We start from the raw sequence: 19,697 nt of genomic DNA on the forward strand, positions 1-19,697 counted from the left end.
GAAAGTTTCAGCCTGGGGGGGATAACTGTAGAAGGATAACCTCCATCATTGTCACTGACCCTGGCCACCCGCAGACAAAAACTGAAACAAAACCTATGGCGTAAAGTGACCAAGTGCAACCTCGACTTTACGAATAGACAAATTCATGTTCTGGAGTCTGGGAAAGCTGGGTAACAACCAGTATAGCCTCCATCATTGCTGTCATAGAATGGCTGTCGCCCAGCTTTCCTAGACTCCTGACTGGCTGATCTGCCTGGTTATGTACTGACACATCCCCTGCTTCTATATTTCTGTACAACTAGGCAGATTTACCTTTCAGGAGTCTGGGAAAGTTTAGTGACAACCAGTAAATCCATCATTGCTCCCATAAAGGTTGTCACCCAGCTTTCCTAGACTCCTGACTGGCTGATCTGCCTGGTTATGTACTGACACATCCACTGCTTCTATAGTTCTGAACAAGGCAGATTTACCTTTCAGGAGTCTGGGAAAGCTGGGTGACAACCAGTATAGCCTCCATCATTGCTCCCATAAAGGTTGTCATCCATCTTTCCTAGACTCCTGACTGGCTGATCTGCCTGGTTATGTACTGACACATCCCCTGCTTCTATATTTCTGAACAAGGCAGATTTACCTTTCAGAAGTCTGGGAAAGTTTGGTGACAACCAGTAAATCCATCATTGCTCCCATAAAGGTTGTCACCCAGCTTTCCTAGACTCCCGACTGGCTGATCTGCCTGGTTATGTACTGACACATCCCCTGCTTCTATAGTTCTGAACAAGGCAGATTTACCTTTCAGGAGTCTGGGAAAGCTGGGTGACAACCAGTATAGCCTCCATCATTGCTCCCATAAAGGTTGTCACCCAGCTTTCCTAGACTCCCGAATGGCTGATCCGCCTAGTTATGTACTGACACATCCCCTGCTTCTATATTTCTGTACAACTAGGCAGATCAGCCATTCAGGAGTCTGGGAAAGCTGGGTGACAACCAGTATAGCCTCCATCATTGCTCCCATAAAGGTTGTCACCCAGCTTTCCTAGACTCCCGAATGGCTGATCTGCCTGGTTATATACTGACACATCCCCTGCTTCTATATTTCTGAACAAGGCAGATTTACCTTTCAGAAGTCTGGGAAAGTTTGGTGACAACCAGTAAATCCATCATTGCTTCCATAAAGGTTGTCACCCAGCTTTCCTAGACTCCTGACTGGCTGATCTGCCTGGTTATGTACTGACACATCCCCTGCTTCTATATTTCTGAACAAGGCAGATTTCCCTTTCAGGAGTCTGGGAAAGTTTGGTGACAACCAGTAAATCCATCATTGCTCCCATAAAGGTTGTCACCCAGCTTTCCTAGACTCCCGAATGGCTGATCTGACTAGTTATGTACTGACACATCCCCTGCTTCTATAGTTCTGTACAACTAGGCAGATTTACCATTCAGGAGTCTGGGAAAGCTGGGTGACAACCAGTAAATCCATCATTGCTCCCATAAAGGTTGTCATCCAGCTTTCCTAGACTCCCGAATGGCTGATCTGACTAGTTATGTACTGACACATCCCCTGCTTCTATAGTTCTGTACAACGAGGCAGATTTACCATTCAGGAGTCTGGGAAAGTTTGGTGACAACCAGTATAGCCTCCATCATTGCTCCCATAGAGGTTGTCACCCAGCTTTCCTAGACTTCCAAATGGCTAATCCGCCTAGTTATGTACTGACACATCCCCTGCTTCTATATTTCTGTACAACTAGGCAGATTTACCATTAAGGAGTCTGGGAAAGCTGGGTGACAACCAGTATAGCCTCCATCATTGCTCCCATAGAGGTTGTCACCCAGCTTTCCTAGACTTCCGAATGGCTAATCCGCCTAGTTATGTACTGACACATCCCCTGCTTCTGTTTCTCCGTGCAGCTAGGCAGACCTACCTTTCAGGAGTCTGGGAAAGCTGGGTGACAACCAGTATAGCCTCCATCATTGCTCCCATAGAGGTTGTCACCCAGCTTTCCTAGACTTCCGAATGGCTAATCCGCCTAGTTATGTACTGACACATCCCCTGCTTCTGTTTCTCCGTGCAGCTAGGCAGACCTACCTTTCAGGAGTCTGGGAAAGCTGGGTGACAGCTTCTGCAGGAGCTGTAAGAGAGGCCATGTTGACTATCACCCAGCTTTCCCAGGTGATATAACATTTTAACAGAGGAAGGCTTGGATTGTGCAGGTAAATGTTAATACACAGGGGGTCGGTGGGGGTTATGGCTGCGGTGGGGGCTCCATTATTTGGGGGGGGGGGGTGTAGTGGAGTAAACAGTAACCGGCGGCTGCTCCCTGCCTCCTGGAGGACGGGCCTCACCGCTGACTCACAGAAAACTAATTTATCCTTGTAGGAAAAGCAAACACTCAGAGAAGCTGCACTGGAGCCACAAGACGTCTTCAGCTGCAGGGAAGGAGGACAGGTAAGACGCCTGCAGGTCTCCTGCCCCTTATGAGACATTCATCTGCTGTCCTCCAAGCACAGGGACATCCCTTTATTCTGGCATCCAGAAAGCCTGATGTTCTGGCGCTAGTTTCCAGAACCAGCGAGGAGGTTCCTCTACCTCCAGAAAGTCAGGATACTTGATTATCTGTCACTTGTCCCCCCATGCCGGATTAAAGGAATTTTTATTGTACTTAAAGAGGTTGAACACATCCCCTTGGTTTTCACGCATCACTTGTGCGTTGCGTGAAAAGCGCAGCATGTTCTATATTCTGCGATTTTCACGCAACGCCGGCCCCATAGAAGTGAACGGAGTTGCGTGAAAATCGCAAGCGAGTGCGGATGCGATGCTTTTTTCACAGAGATGTTGTTTGCATACATTCCGTTTTTTATCACGCGCGTGCAGAACGCATCAAAACTGAACAACTGAACACGATCGCAGGCAAAACTGAATGACTTTGCCTGCGAAATCGCGCATTTTTCACTGAACGCATTGGCAACGCATCCGGACCTAATCCGGACACTCTCGTCAGCAAGGGTCCTAACTGTGACAATTTCCGTTTTATAATGAAATCCCCAAAATCATAAATGAGCAGCTCCACGTGAAATTGAGGAATTGTAACACAAGCAATTTCCCTGTTATATTAGGATAAGGTGCCCCTAGGCGGAGTACAAGACCCCATATCTATCCTGGACCATAAGGGCCACCACAAGCTGTAGTATAGTAAAGTCACATCGGGGATACTACAATAAGGGGGTTGTATATTCAGGGCGGTGTTACCCTTTAACATCTAGAACTGTATGCTCTGTTTGTTCTGACAGGCTCCTCATGGTGACAGAAGGGCTAACCGTCATGGACAGCCTACTGCCCCGGCTGCTCTCGCCATTGCCGGGCGAGGTGCAGGATTGCGTGGCCCTGTTGATGAGCGAGGTGCAGAATCAGTGTGAGGAGCTGGTGGACGCTCTGATAAAGGACCCCCAGCGTGATCAGTACTTGGCGGCCATGTGTAGATCCCTACACACGGCTAATGTCCGGTAAGTGTTGTCCACTCTGCCGCCATGCAAAAAGCCACAACATGCCCGCATTAATGCCGCCATATTGACTAAGAGAGCACAAAACATGATAATTCAGATCGTATTATGCTCAGTGCCAGTGAGCTGTCTGTCAGCGCCTGCATCTTTGTGTTGCTTGCTTTGTGCAAACGTTAACATAAGGGCTCCTGTTGCAGGGTTAAGGTAACGTGACATCACCCCGATCATGTCCACTTAAACCCATTAGACAAGCCTTAGAGAGGACATTAGCGGCATTAGCGGGGATTGCACTGCGGGTAGGCACATCAAACAAGCTGCACACAAAGTGTACTGAAGGTGGAGACAGGCCGAGGTGGGGCCCGGACCTTTCGTTGGGGATCATAGCATAATAGCGAGGCTGAGCGTAATGTATCCACAGGGTAAACATGTCCCCTGAGAAGCATGACAGATCCTCAGCAACCAAGCCCAAGATAAATGGTAGGTTAAGTAACAATCGCGAGAGAGTAAACAAGCCTAGCCAATGGGGAATATGCCAACGAGGACACCGCGCTGTGCCTCGGCGTCATGGCGGCTTAAACGTAAGAAACGCATTTACATCGATTGCCCATTTTTTATTCGGTGCCTTCAGTGATCTTCTAGCCATCTTCACAAGACGTCCTTGATGGCGGCCATGTTTCTATGGCCTCCTGCACTCCACCGTATCCATTTTACAGTCCGCAAATCGCGGATCTGCAAAATATGGATGCGGTCCGTGTGCATCCCACTGTAAAAAAAAAAAAGCCCATTCTTGGCCACAAGATGGCCAAGAATAGGACAAGTTCTGCAGTTGGCGGCCTGGCCGAACAGATGCAGACGGCACGCGGATGACATCGACTTATAGAAACAAATGTTTTTTTGTGCGATCCGCAAAATATGCAGATCTGACACGGACCAAAAATGCGGACATGTGCATGAGGCCTATGGCAGTGATCTCCGGCTGTTACAAAGCTGCCGTTGCCTCTGTAACCCATCGAAAAGCACCCGCTCAATGCCAATAAGCTGTCTGTCAGCACCTGCATTTTAGTACTGCTGGGAGTTGCTGATCTATAGGGAAAAACAACAACTGAATGTTGGAAACAATTGTAGCATTTCACGACAAATTGGTTACATTGAGGATAAAATGGATTATTTTGATTACAGAATAATTTCCGTAACCCTGATGCTCATTCTGTCATTGCACTTGGTTCGGTGCCGGTTTTCCTGTCATCCTGGGACCTGACGATTGAGCCGTCATTAGCAGCCGCGTTACTATGTGTCACAAGCACTCTCATTATGTTTTACTATGCATTAGGCCAGGGATTAGCCGGCGGTCTCTGTAAATTCCCAGTGATTGTGCTGGAAAACCCTCTGCTTAGCTGCCTGTTTACACGTCCACGCGCTCCGCAGATCCGCTGGCACCTCTCCATGCCTGCCTCCGTTTGCTTACAGTAGTGTTTCCCCAGTAACTGGCGAGCAGAGCTGGGTTGGTGTTGTTTACCAGGAGCCTCTCCTCCCTGCTCCAGCCCCTGAGATGAGGAGACTGTGCACCCGCTTATGTGGCCCAGGCATAATACTGGCAGAAAGTGGGCGATATTATTTCATCAATGTTATGGCACTACTATATGGAACCGATTCTATACAATATTATATGACTCCTGTCATTGCAGGCTCTGCAGTAATGTTGCCTACATTCTCGGTACAGCAGCGGAAGATCCAGGAGTCGCCGTCATGTTAGTGAACCTGGCAGAAAAGGCAACAGACTGGGACCTGCTGGGGAGACTGGGAGCAATGCTGCTGTGGGACGATGCAGAATCTGTAATGAATGCTGCTGGTGCCCTAGGAACACTGGTGAGAGATGTACTGTGCTCCAGAGCTGCACTCACTATTCTGCTGGTGCAGTCACTGTATACATACATTACTTATCCTGTACTGATCCTGAGTTACACCCTGTATTATACTCCAGAGCTGCACTCACTATTCTGCTGGTGCAGTCACTGTGTACATACATTACTTATCCTGTACTGATCCTGAGTTACATCCTGTATTATACTCCAGAGCTGCACTCACTATTCTGCTGGTGCAGTCACTGTGTACATACATTACTTATCCTGTACTGATCCTGAGTTACATCCTGCATTATACTCCAGAGCTGCACCCACTATTCTGCTGGTGCAGTCACTGTGTACATACATTACTTATCCTGTACTGATCCTGAGTTACATCCTGTATTATACTCCAGAGCTGCACTCACTATTCTGCTGGTGCAGTCACCGTGTACATACATTACTTATCCTGTACTGATCCTGAGTTACATCCTGCATTATACTCCAGAGCTGCACCCACTATTCTGCTGGTGCAGTCACTGTGTACATACATTACTTATCCTGTACTGATCCTGAGTTACATCCTGTATTATACTCCAGAGCTGCACTCACTATTCTGCTGGTGCAGTCACTGTGTACATACATTACTTATCCTGTACTGATCCTGAGTTACATCCTGCATTATACTCCAGAGCTGCACCCACTATTCTGCTGGTGCAGTCACTGTGTACATACATTACTTATCCTGTACTGATCCTGAGTTACATCCTGTATTATACTCCGGAGCTGCACTCACTATTCTGCTGGTGGAGTCACTGTGTACACACATTACTTATCCTGCACTGATCCTGAGTTACATCCTGTAATATACTCCAGAGCTGCACTCACTATTCTGCTGGTGCAGTAACTGTGTACATACATTACTTATCCTGTACTGATCCTGAGTTACATCCTGTATTATACCCCAGAGCTGCACTCACTATTCTGCTGGTGCAGTCACTGTGTACATACAATACTTATCCTGTACTGATCCTGAGTTACATCCTGTATTATACTCCAGAGCTGCACTCACTATTCTGCTGGTGCAGTCACTGTGTACATACATTACTTATCCTGTGCTGATCCTGAGTTACATCCTGTATTATACTCCAGAGCTGCACTCACTATTCTGCTGGTGCAGTCACTGTGTACATACATTACTTATCCTGTACTGATCCTGAGTTACATCCTGTATTATACCCCAGAGCTGCACTCACTATTCTGCTGGTGCAGTCACTGTGTACATACATTACTTATCCTGTACTGATCCTGAGTTACATCCTGTATTATACTCCAGAGCTGCACTCACTATTCTGCTGGTGCAGTCACTGTGTACATACATTACTTATCCTGTACTGATCCTGAGTTACATCCTGTATTATACTCCAGAGCTGCACTCACTATTCTGCTGGTGCAGTCACTGTGTACATACATTACTTATCCTGTACTGATCCTCAGTTACTTCCTGTATTATACTCCAGAGCTGCACTCACTATTCTTCATGCTTCAGAGCTGAAATCTCCCAGCAATGGCACACTGTACTCTTGTTACTGGTGATACAACGTTTCCTGCCAATGAAATCTGGCGCAGTCTTTGTGCACTGAACCTGCGGTCCTATAAGGCTGTGTTCACTCATGGCGTCCATGTCTGACTCTGTGCCATAGATGTCGTATGACTGATCCAGATGTGACCATTAACCCTTCCCCTTCATTCCTGCAGGCAGAGAACAGTCATGGCCGACGCTGGATTCTCTCGTCTCCGGATTCTGACTTCATCATTGAGAACATCACAAAACTTTTGGATTCCCCAAGTGACTGGACCGCCAGTAACTGCGCCCTGGTGCTCGCCCGCGTCTCAATGTGCCAGGAGGGGTGCGCACGGCTCCTGGAGCACCCGAAATCTGACATGATATTACAGAAGATCATCTCATCACTCCACGTGGATGAAGCAGGTGAGCAGGGGGGCTCCTCCAGAGACAAGGGGTGCAGTCTCTCATCCCAAATAGTGTTCCTTCCCATCAGTGTTCCCCAATGTAATGGCCTCCACTCATAGACCGATCACTGCTGCCTGTGATGTGGGGCTCCTGAATGACTCCCATCCTCTCCTATGGGGTGGAAGCCATGTCACATCCTGGACAGTGAGGGCAGACGTCACCTCCAGACATGGCTTCCAGGTGAGGAATCTCTGTCTCTTCTCAGGCTGCGGTCTGAACGCGGCTTTTACTCTCGGACGTCTGTGCGACACAGACACAGGGAGGAGACGAGTGCTGGAGCTGGAGGAGGCCGACAACATGGTGAGTGCTCCCACCACACCTGTACCAGCTCGGGTTCTTGTAGACTGCCCCCCGAGTGTCATAGTCCTGTACCCCGAGTATCATAGTCCTGTACCCTGAGTGTCATAGTCCTGTACCCCGAGTGTCATAGTCCTGTACCCCGAGTGTCATAGTCCTGTACCCCGAGTGTCATAGTCCTGCACCCCGAGTGTCATAGTCCTGCACCCCGAGTGTCATAGTCCTGTACCCCAAGTGTCATAGTCCTGTACCCCGAGTGTCATTGTCATCATCCTGTACCCCGAGTGTCATAGTCCTGTACCCCGAGTGTCATAGTCCTGTACCCCGAGTGTCATAGTCCTGCACCCCGAGTGTCATAGTCCTGTACCCCAAGTGTCATAGTCCTGTACCCCGAGTATCATAGTCCTGTACCCCGAGTGTCATAGTCCTGTACCCCGAGTGTCATAGTCCTGTACCCCAAGTATCATAGTCCTGTACCCCGAGTGTCATAGTCCTGTACCCTGAGTGTCAGTGTCATCATCCTGTACCCCGAGTGTCATAGTCCTGTACCCCGAGTGTCATCATCCTGTACCCCGAGTGTCAGTGTCCTGTTCCCCGAGTGTCAGTGTCCTGTTCCCCGAGTGTCAGTGTCCTGTTCCCCGAGTGTCATAGTCCTGTACCCCGAGTATTATAGTCCTGTACCCCGAGTGTCATAGTCCTGTACCCCGAGTGTCATAGTCCTGTACCCCAAGTATCATAGTCCTGTACCCCAAGTGTCATTGACATCATCCTGTACCCCGAGTGTCATAGTCCTGTACCCCGAGTGTCAGTGTCATCATCCTGTGCCCCGAGTGTCATAGTCCTGTACCCCGAGTATTATAGTCCTGTACCCCGAGTATTATAGTCCTGTACCCCGAGTGTCATAGTCCTGTACCCCGAGTGTCATAGTCCTGTACCCCAAGTATCATAGTCCTGTACCCCGAGTGTCATTGTCATCTTCCTGTACCCCGAGTGTCATAGTCCTGTACCCCGAGTGTCAGTGTCATCATCCGGTGCCCCGAGTGTCATAGTCCTGTACCCCGAGTGTCATCATCCTGTACCGCGAGTGTCATAATCCTGTACCCCAAGTGTCATTGTCCTGTACCCCGAGTATCATAGTCCTGTACCCAGAGTGTCATAGTCCTGTACCCCAAGTGTCAGTGTCATCATCCTGTACCCCGAGTGTCATAGTCCTGTACCCCAAGTGTCATAGTCCTGTACCTCGAGTGTCAGTGTCATCATCCTGTACCCCGAGTGTCATAGTCCTGTACCCCGAGTGTCATAGTCCTGTACCCTGAGTGTCATAGTCCTGTACCCCGAGTGTCATTGTCCTGTACCCCGAGTATTATAGTCCTGTACCCCGAGTGTCATAGTCCTGTACCCCGAGTGTCATAGTCCTGTACCCCAAGTATCATAGTCCTGTACCCCGAGTGTCATTGACATCATCCTGTACCCCGAGTGTCATAGTCCTGTACCCCGAGTGTCAGTGTCATCATCCTGTGCCCCGAGTGTCATAGTCCTGTACCCCGAGTATTATAGTCCTGTACCCCGAGTGTCATAGTCCTGTACCCCGAGTGTCATAGTCCTGTACCCCAAGTATCATAGTCCTGTACCCCGAGTGTCATTGTCATCATCCTGTACCCCGAGTGTCATAGTCCTGTACCCCGAGTGTCAGTGTCATGACCCTGTGCCCCGAGTGTCATAGTCCTGTACCCCGAGTGTCATCATCCTGTACCCCGAGTGTCATAATCCTGTACCCCAAGTGTCATTGTCCTGTACCCCGAGTATCATAGTCCTGTACCCCGAGTGTCATAGTCCTGTACCCCAAGTGTCAGTGTCATCATCCTGTACCCCGAGTGTCATAGTCCTGTACCCCGAGTGTCATAGTCCTGTACCCCGAGTGTCAGTGTCATCATCCTGTACCCCGAGTGTCATAGTCCTGTACCCCGAGTGTCATCATCCTGTACCCTGAGTGTCATTGTCCTGTACCCTGAGTGTCAGTGTCCTGTTCCCCGAGTGTCATAGTCCTGTACCCCGAGTGTCATTGTCCTGTACCCCGAGTATTATAGTCCTGTACCCCGAGTGTCATAGTCCTGTACCCCGAGTGTCATAGTCCTGTACCCCAAGTATCATAGTCCTGTACCCCGAGTGTCATTGTCATCATCCTGTACCCCGAGTGTCATAGTCCTGTACCCCGAGTGTCATAATTCTGTACCCCAAGTGTCATTGTCCTGTACCCCGAGTATCATAGTCCTGTATCCGGAGTGTCATAGTCCTGTACCCCGAGTGTAATAGTCCTGTACCCCAAGTGTCATAGTCCTGTACCCCGAGTATCATAGTCCTGTACCCCGAGTATCATTGTCCTGTACCCCGAGTGTCATTGTCCTGTACCCTGAGTGTCAGTGTCCTGTACCCAGAATGTCATAGTCCTGTACCCCAAGTGTCATTGTCCTGTACCCCGAGTGTCAGTGTCCTGTACCCCGAGTGTCATAGTCCTGTACCCTGAGTGTCAGTGTCATCATCCTGTACCCCGAGTGTCATAGTCCTGTACCCCGAGTGTCAGTGTCCTGTACGATGATTGTCATAGTCCTGTACCCCGAGTGTCAGTGTCATGTACGATGAGTGTCAGTGTCCTGTACCCAGAGTGTCATTATCCTGTACCCCAAGTGTCATTGTCCTGTACCCCAAGTGTCAGCGTCATTATCCTGTACCCCAAGTGTCAACGTCATTGTCCTGTACCCCGAGTGTCAGCGTCATTATCCTGTACCCCAAGTGTCAGCGTCATTGTCCTGTACCCCGAGTGTCAGCGTCATTGTCCTGTACCCCAAGTGTCAGTGTCATTATCCTGTACCCCGAGTGTCAGTGTTATTATCCTGTACCCCGAGTGTCAGTGTCATTATCCTGTACCCCGAGTGTCAGTGTCATTATCCTGTACCCCGAGTGTCAGCGTGTCATTATCCTGTACCCCGAGTGTCAGTGTCATTATCCTGTACCCCGAGTGTCAGTGTCATTATCCTGTACCCCAAGTGTCAGTGTCATTATCCTGTACCCCCAGTGTCAGTGTCATTATCCTGTACCCCGAGTGTCAGTGTCATTATCCTGTACCCCGAGTGTCAGCGTGTCATTATCCTGTACCCCGAGTGTCAGTGTCATTATCCTGTACCCCAAGTGTCAGTGTCATTATCCTGTACCCCCAGTGTCATTATCCTGTACCCTGAGTGTCAGGTTTCCATAGTCCTAGATCACTCAAGGTCTCCATGCTGCTTGTACCCTCCGGGGTCGTTTGGCCGCTGGTCCCACTGGTTGGGTTATTCTATAAGTCGTGTCTTTCCCTGATAAGTCTAGATCTCTGCACTGGAGGCCATGATGTCTGGAGGAGATGCAGGTGGAAGCAGAAATGCTTGCTTTGCCCTCACGTGCCTAGCGACTAGCCAAGCCGGCCACCACCACGTCCTGAAGAGCCAGCACTTCCCTCGTGTCCTCGAGACGCTCTGCCACCTCCTGCAGTCCCCGGAGCAGGACTCCTGCTGGTTCGCTGCCATGTAAGTCCCTCAGTTTCCCTTTGCGTTGCTGGGGGTTTGTCCAATGGTTAACGTTTCACTTGACAAAGGCAATGACCGATCCATAACGAGGGGCCATAACAAGGCCTTGGCACCGGCTCTGCCGCCAGAATCACTACACCGCCCTACAATGTATAATTACCACCCCAATGACTGCAATTAGAGCGAAAGTGACGCAGGTCAATAGGAAACCTTAGCCCTTTAAATCACTACCATATAATCAGACCAGGAATTAAAGGGGAATTTTATCTTAAAGGGGCTCTCCACTGAAATCAATCTTGTTATAATGGCAGAGACGGGTGCAGTCCTGTCCAGCCTCATTAACCCTTCTGCCTGTATAATCTAAGACAGACTGGTTGCTAGGTACACAATGCATGACAACCGTTTAGATAAGACTGGTTGCTAGGTGTTTCATCCCTAGCAACAGTGTGACTGTACCATTGCTTTGAATACCACCTTTTTGGACATGTTCAGCACATTGCCCATGATACCAATGCCACTTGGTCACCAGCGCCTGTTGGGTACACGCATAGATTCAGTGCACTGACAACTGACAACTTTATTTCTTATAGAACTGTTAAGGGAATATCCAAGTTTCCTTCAGGAGTCCTGAGACTACGGCAGCATCCTACACTTGAGTCCATCCTAAAAGTAAGTCATGTTCGTACCCGTGGGGTTTGTGTGGGTGCTACCCCTGTTCACAGGTTAGTCAGGTATTACAGCTTTGAAGTCCTGGGACTAAGCCTCAATACCACATGCAACCTGTGGGCAGGCGTGGCGCTGTTTTGGAAGAAAGCAGCCGTGTTTTTTCTAATCCTGGACATTCCCTTTAAGATTTAAAGAGACTTCATCCCTTGAAATGACCTTAGATGCCCCCTTGAATCATGTCATACGGTTCCGAGCAGAAATAACGAGTGTTATCCGTGAATTAATCACATGATGAAATATAACAACATGGAATGGCCCCCTGCCCCCGCGTCCAGTGTCATCTCTCAGCGCGGTCTCTCAGGAGAGTCTTCACGAGACCTCAGTATCAGTCGTCTCCATGGAGAACCCCCGTAAATACTTTACTGGTAACGGCGCTGTCAGCAGGAATTCTTGATAGGACAGCATTGAGATTAATGGTGGACTAGTTACCATGGAGACGATTGTCATGGTTATTTAAAACAATGGTGTCACCGGAGGACGCAATTCTAGCGACCAGAACAAAAACAATGGCGGCTTTTAATTGGGGGGGGGGGGGGGGGGGAGGGGGCTCATAGCTGATGAGCGAAGCAGCAGGTACGTCAAATTTGTCGAAATTTACTTGAAAATGTGTCGTCGGGTTGCAGGGAAGACATAGCAAATATGTATTCCCTGCACTGATATGTAATATGTCAAGGAATTGCTATGTAAGCGCCTGCGTTCTGATATGGCAGCAACTGTATAGTCTTCTCATGTCGTCGTGTCACCTGTCTAACAGAAAATCGCAGCATCGCCCACAGCTGGGGACGAGCTGCTGCAAGAGGTGGAAGGGACGTTACGGAGCCTCCAGCGTCTCCCGCAACCTGGTCCTCCCACAGCAAAGATCCTGGAGTCCGGGTCCGTGATGGTGGCCTGGAGGGAATACCGACCGCCCAGCGGCCTTACTGTCACTTACAGGTCAGTGTCTCCTTAAAGGTAAACTCACGGAATTCAGTATGTCCAGTACGTTTGCAAACACATTGGTTTGATCATTTCTATACTCCGGTCACATCTAGAGCTGCAACGGCCGCTTTCTATTTACCGCAGTGCATTCCATGAGGTTATAGGATAGAGTTAAGGTATTGAGTCAGGGCTCATGCACACAAACGTATTTTCCTTTTGTGTCCGTTCCATAACGAATAACAAATTTACTCCGTGTGCATTCCGTTTCTGTATGTCCTTTCCGCAAAGAAAAATAAAACCATGTCCTATTATTGTCCGCATTACGGAGAAGGATAGGACTTACATCATCCGTATTTTTTGCTGATCCCTTTTTTGCAGACCGTGTGCATGAGCTCTTACATGTTTAGAGCCCAGATAAACCGAAGACCCAGTCTAGGCAGCAGCTAACAGAATCTTTACATTCTCTTCGGAGGTAACCAGAGAAGAACATGATCACAGTCGGTGCTTTTCTTACTTTGCACCGATTTTTATATCATTCTTGCACATCAGTCATATTATAAGCCAAAGTAAAGTAAATATTAGGAACTGTCAACATGCATTGCAACAGGAGACCAGAGCAGATTTGAATGCAGCTTTGGAGGCGACTGGAGTAAAAGATATATTCCAAAGTTAGTAAAAAAAAAAACTTTTGTAAAGTGATTTTAACTTTTCTTGTGGAGCAAAACATTGCAAAAAGCAGGAGCGTATCCCGCCCTTCATAGAATAAGGCCTCATGCACACGACCGTTCCATTTTTTGCGGTTTGAAAACCGCGGATCCGCAAAAAACAGAAGCTGCCCGTGTGCCTTCCACAATTTGCGGAACATAATGGGCGGCCCATTGTAGAAATGCCTATTCTTGTCCGCAAAAGGACAAGAATAGGACATGTTATATATTTTTTTTGCGGGGCCTTGGAACAAAGCAACGGATGCTGACAGCACACGGAGTGCTGTCCGCATCTTTTGCGGCCCCATTGAAGTAAATGGGCTCGGATGCGGGCCCGAACAACGGTCGTGTGCATGAGGCCTAAGACTGTTTACTGTGCAAGTTCTGCTCACGGTTTGCATCCGCTCCCCTTTCTGCAGCCTGTATGACGGCGACCAGCTCCTGTACCGCGGACCGTCCTTCTCGTATGTCATACCTCACTGCAAACCAGGTCGTCATCGTCTCAAAGTGGTCATGGAAACTGAAGGAGACTGCAGCCCGGCCAGTCCCCTCACCCCAGTGACTGTGGAGGAGCCGCTGCCCAGCTGCCCCACAGACTTCCAGGTGGTAGGACGTACGGCCACAAAGGTGAAACTATCCTGGAGCCCGCCAGCAGCATCCAGCGCAGGTATTAGATACGTGGTGTACAGGGAGGACATCCTTGTGGATACCACGTCCGACCTGAGCTGTATCGTGGGCGGCCTGGCCCCTTCCACCAGCTACACCTTCAGTGTATGTTCCTGTAACTCAAGGGGCCACAGCCCAAGAGTCTCCTTGGTCTCCAGAACCATGGACAGAGGGGACCACGCTCCGGACAGACTTACGGTCTACGTCATTGGTCGAAGCGAAATGTTCATCACTTGGGAAGGGCCCAAAGATCCGGTTGGCAGGTTTTTCAATTATGAACTCAGCATGAATGGAAAATCTGTGTATCTGGGGACTGAGCGCTCGTACACGGCCCGCCGCCTGACGCCCAGCACTGAGTATACCTGCACAGTCTGCGCCATCACCAGCGAAGGACGCTTCGAAAGCCGCCCTGTCACCAAGCGCACCGCCAGGGATGAATATAGCAACCTAAACAAGTACGTATCCCTCTACGCATGGCATCCTGTCCGTGCCCATCTGACACAGCAGCATGGCTCGTTACAGTGTGTCAGCGCACTCTCTTCTTCCAACCAGCCCTGCACCTGTGTCAGCAGGGCAGGATCAAAACAGCCTCTGGGTGTAGATTAGAATGCTTCCACTCACTGGCAGCAAGCAGAGGTATGAAAGCAGCAAGGGATTGGAGTACAAAGTCTATTAGAGACTTAGAGTTCTTTTCATTACACAATGATTAGGATTATTTTAATAAGCTTTTGGTTTAACCTCTTAATGTCTGCCAACATGCCTGTTACATGGTGGTCATTGAGGGGCCTTGCCGTGTTTTAGAACAAGGTCTGCATGGGTGTCCTGTGCCGCCCTAGAGTGGATGACAGTCTGGCGGTCATTAATGGTTCAAAAAATTAAAAATACATGTTTTTTCCTATATTCGTGTCACAAAATTATACAAATCACACAGTAATGCCTAGGTCCTCCAAGCAACTAAAAAAGGATACAGTTCCATGTACTGCAGACACAATCATAGATCTGTCAATGGCAACTTGCTGACCGTTTCCATCTATCTTTTGCAAAGGTAAAATAGACTAAAAAAAGCCAAAAAGTTACCAAAGAGATATTCCGAATACGCAGGGTGTCATATTCACCGACTGTAAAGGCAAACCTGGTGACTCATCCTATATCCTTCTTTGATAGAAACCAAACTGGGGGCAGTCGCCACACGGCCAGTTCCCCTACCGCAGAGACAACGGATCAAAGCGAGAAGTCGCCGCGGACGGAGCCACCCCGGAGAAGTTCTCTGACTAAAAGCCAGAGCGTGCGGCTGGTCATGAGCAGACAGACTGGCAAGTCGAAACGAGACAACAAAGTCCTCTGTACCAGAACCCGGTATGTGACCATTGTGGGAGCGCCAGTAACACTGGGAATACAAGTACTGGGGTCTGACGTATTCCGCTCTGTGTCTAGGAGAGACTCCGTTATATCCTGGACTGCAGAATCCAATGACAGCCCAACGACAAATCAATCCTCTCCAACCAAGGTAAAGGTGCAGACCCCGCTAGACACCTGCAAAGTAAATGCTGACGCTGGAAAAAGCTACAGCAAAACCTGCAGCCATCCAGCGCAATATTTTTTATGCCGTGTGTAAATCCAGCCTTAGGGCTCATGCTTAAGAACAAATTTTTTTTCTGTGTCCGTCTTTTTTGCGGCCCATTAACTTTAAAAAAAACAGAAGTGACTCCGTGTGCATTCCATTTCCGTATATCTGCATGGCCATTCCACCCAAAAATAGAACATGTCCAATTCTTGTTCGTTTTGCGGACAAGGATAAGCATGGTTACAATTAGTGTTGAGCAAAGCGAACTTCGGATGCTTCATGCGAAGTCGCTTTGTTCAAAACTTCGGAATAATACTGTATGAAAATCAACTACCGAAGTTATTCAACAAAGTCACGCGCAACTTCACAAATAACTTACCCCATACATTCTAATACTGTACGGAGACGGATCGCTGTACAGTATTATTCCGAAGAAGCGATTTCGGATGAAGCATCTGAAGACACTAGATACAATGGATCTGCAAATAAAAAAAAAGTGGATGCAATACGGATGTCACACTGACGTCATCCGTATTTTTTGCACGACATACAATCGTGTGCATGAGCCCTTAACGGGATTATCCCAACTGGAGATGTCCCATCCATATGCCCTATCAGAGTCTAATATCAATATTATAGAGCAGGGTCCCCCCTCTCACCCATTCATGTATTTGCTTTCACCAGCCCCCCTCTCCCAGCGACATAACCCCAGGACAGACAAGCAACAAACCTCTGCAAAAAGAAAGCAGTAAATGCCCAGAACAGGCTGAAAACAACCATGAAAAGAAGCCAGAGCTGAGGAATCCTGCTGACATCTCCCCAAAGGTAGAGTATTGGCTCAACCCAAACACCCACCACGGCCTAAGTACCCATCATCTATCTACATCAGGCATCCTCAACCTGCGGCCCTCCAGCTGTTGTAAAACTACAACTCCCACGATGCCCCGCTGTAGGCTGATACCAGTAGGCTGTTCGGGCATGCTGGGAGTCTTAGTTTTGCAACAGCTGGAGGGTTGCAGTTTGAGGATGCCTGATCTACATCCATCCTCTACCTATAATATCACACTCCAGAGCTGTATTCACAATTCTGCTGCCGTGGTCTGTATTCTGGGAGGGTCTCTTCACCAGCATCTCCCAGAGTGACGTGCAGCAACAAACTTAGTGTTTTTTTTATGCAGCTTTGGATGTGACTGGAATCTAAAAAAAAAAAAAAGAGAGCAAGATATTTGCATAGTTACGGGACCGGACTGACTTGAATAAAGCCCGCCCATAGACACGCAGGATATGCTGCAATTTTGCAGGATTTTGGTCCTCGCCATTCACTTTACTTTTTTTATTGCAGCTTGCAAAGCAGGTTCCGTTAAAGACACCCGGCGTGTTGGCACAATCCAGCTTATCGCCTGACACCAGAAAGCCGCAAAGCGCGTTGGCTTTTCGTCTGACGCCTATTGCCTCCCTCTGCAGCCTGGAGCCAGAATATCTGATGATGAACAGCAGGGCCAAGACGGACAATGAACATCTCAGGCCGCCGCCGAACCAGGAGGGGCCCTCACAACCAATGTAAGCCTGAACTATAGTATAACGTGTGTAACTCTAGGGCAGGGGTCAGCAACCTCTGGCACTAACTACATCTCCCATCATGCACACTTGCTTGGCTGTTCTCTGAACTCCCACAGAAGAGAAAGGAGCATGCTGGGAGTTGTAGTGCCGAAGGTTGCTGACCGCTGCTCTAGGGACTGCAGAAGCAACCAGACCCCGGTGTCTATTCAGCCACATAGATAGCAAGATCAGGAGAAGTTGGGGTACACTGGTCTAATCCTGAGATATCTTGTAAGACACTATGTATGGGAGCTAAGGGGGTCCTGGGGGTCATTATCTATAATATGGGAGGCCCAAACTGCTCCTCTGTGTAACCTCATCTTGCAACGTGTGGTCCATAAGACCCCCAGCATGCACTGACGGCTTACATCCTGAGAGTTGTAGTTCCACTTCTCAGGCGACTTATTCCTTTGACAGGCAGGATATTCAGTGACTTGCATTTTTGTAATTTGCGCTGTAGACGGAAGAACATACTGGGAGCTATAGTTCTCCAGCTACTCTTAAAGGTACATAGACACTAAACTTTTCCCAAAATGTCTGCCTGATCCGCAGCCTCCTCCAGGAATGTCCCAGGGCATTGGATAAAGACAAATGTGCCACCCACAAGAGGACACTGCAGCCTGTGCGAGGTGAGGCGTCCGCACCTTTCACTTGTGTGTAGCGCTGATCGACTGGAAGCAATGACCTCACTTGTTAATCATGGCAGATCCCATCATCCGGTACAAGCACAGAGGCCTGAAGATCAACGCTTGGGACTTCACAGAAGCGCTAACGAGCGGAGAGAAAAAATTGTGCACATTCTCCACCACTTGTCCCTTGACTCCAACGGAAGAAGCCTTGACCAACCTTTCGGCAGTGTCCAAGAGCCTTGTACGCCAAGACAGCCTCCTGTCCCGCGGCCCAGGTGAGACACCACGTCTGGTTCCGTGTGGGAGACATGCTGAGATCTCATCGTCAGAGGCCCAAAGCCTGAGGCTGCACTACTAAGAAACTCGTGATGCTCCCATGTATACAGCCATATTTGATGATCTGGGTCTGTAAGACAACGATGCACCTGGCAGAGGTCAGAAGGGGGCGCGTTGTAGTTTTGGCGAGCCACTGGTCTGGTCTAACATCTCCGTGCTCTCACTACAGGTCACCAAGATGGCAGACGTCACTCCTGGTCCCACCTCCGTTCAGAACTGTCCTCTCTCCAGAGCCTAAAAAGCACAGAAGCAAGGTCAGTGGAATCCCTTCGAGGACAGAGGTAGGAGAAACGAGAGCCTGGAGCAATTCTTCTTGCCGGTACCACAAGCTTTTGGACCTTTTATAGTTTCTTAGGCCTCGTTCACACTTCAGTGTTTGGTCAGTGATTTCCATCAGTGATTTGTCAGCCAAAATCAGAAGTGGAGCCTCCACAGACATGAGGTAGAAGGGAAAGATCTGCTCCTGTTCTGTGTTTAGAGTGGCACCTGGTTTTGGCTGACAAATCACTGATGGAAATCACTGACCAAACACTGAAGTGTGAACGAGGCCTTAGGGTTTGTTCACACACAACATATTTGTTGCAGAAATTTCCGCAATTCGATATCGCTTCCGTGCATCTGAATAGGGACGTTTCTGCAGCAAGTGCCAGGATTTCTGTAAGCCTTATTCAAATGAACGGGACAGTCAAAGACATTTCTGCATCAAATCTGCCACATGTGAATACACCTTAATGAAGATGGACTTCCCCTTGAAGGAGCCAAGAAAAGGTTCTGCAGCAGATCTCTGGGATCAACAACCTTCGGCACTCCAGCTGCTGTGAAACTACAACTCCCAGCATGCTAACTTACTCGGCTGTTATTGTAACTGCCACAGAAGTGAGAGGAGGATACTGGGAGTTGTAGTTTCACAGCCGAAGGTCTAGCATGTGAAATTCACCGCGGGGTAGAAGTTAGGAGCGAACATCTGTTATACCATTTTCGTGACTTTCCCTAAAATACAAAGCTGGAGACGAGCGATGTGGTTTCGTGGCTTTGATGGCAACCTCCAGAGGTTAGGGTGCTGCAGGTGTAACAGCAAAAAAATGAGCTTCGTAGCACCTGCAGAAAATAGTAATCAAACACACAAGGGTTAAAAATAAGCCCCTGTAACAAAAAAGGGGATTTTTATTTTATTTTTGTCTTTTCAGGAGCAAAGGATCCTTATCTGGAAGTGTCCAGAAGGATGTTCATGTCCTAATAGGAGACTCGGGGGTGACATTCCGACTTCCACCCGCCCCTATCAGGATTCCGCACAGGGTCCGTCCCCACCACTGACTGTAGGAGCAGC

The 19,697-nt window shown here is 48.8% G+C and overlaps 1 protein-coding gene across 1 annotated transcript; it reads left to right on the forward strand.

Moving 5' to 3' along the window:
* Nucleotides 1–95: 95 nt before the first annotated feature.
* Nucleotides 96–19,695, forward strand: LOC122919887. Its single transcript, XM_044269071.1, has 18 exons — nt 96–100; nt 2,378–2,446; nt 3,289–3,501; nt 5,184–5,364; nt 7,098–7,329; nt 7,577–7,671; nt 11,032–11,228; nt 11,819–11,897; nt 12,709–12,887; nt 13,996–14,697; nt 15,407–15,598; nt 15,677–15,749; nt 16,491–16,631; nt 17,149–17,366; nt 17,958–18,034; nt 18,112–18,309; nt 18,540–18,624; nt 19,558–19,695. Exons 1-18 carry the CDS (start codon nt 96–98, stop codon nt 19,682–19,684), a joined length of 3,063 nt encoding a protein of 1,020 aa, XP_044125006.1. The 3' UTR covers nt 19,685–19,695.
* Nucleotides 19,696–19,697: the final 2 nt, after the last annotated feature.

The sequence above is a fragment of the Bufo gargarizans genome, chromosome 9, assembly GCF_014858855.1.
Source record: "Bufo gargarizans isolate SCDJY-AF-19 chromosome 9, ASM1485885v1, whole genome shotgun sequence".
In the NCBI taxonomy this organism is placed as follows: Eukaryota; Metazoa; Chordata; class Amphibia; order Anura; family Bufonidae; genus Bufo; species Bufo gargarizans.

Bases quoted from the DNA above. Each gene is read 5' to 3' on its own strand.
- LOC122919887 (XM_044269071.1), top strand. The intron at 7,330-7,576 runs GTGAGCAGGGGG...GTCTCTTCTCAG, and splicing joins ACTCCACGTGGATGAAGCAG to GCTGCGGTCTGAACGCGGCT. The intron at 18,625-19,557 runs GTCAGTGGAATC...TTGTCTTTTCAG, and splicing joins CTAAAAAGCACAGAAGCAAG to GAGCAAAGGATCCTTATCTG.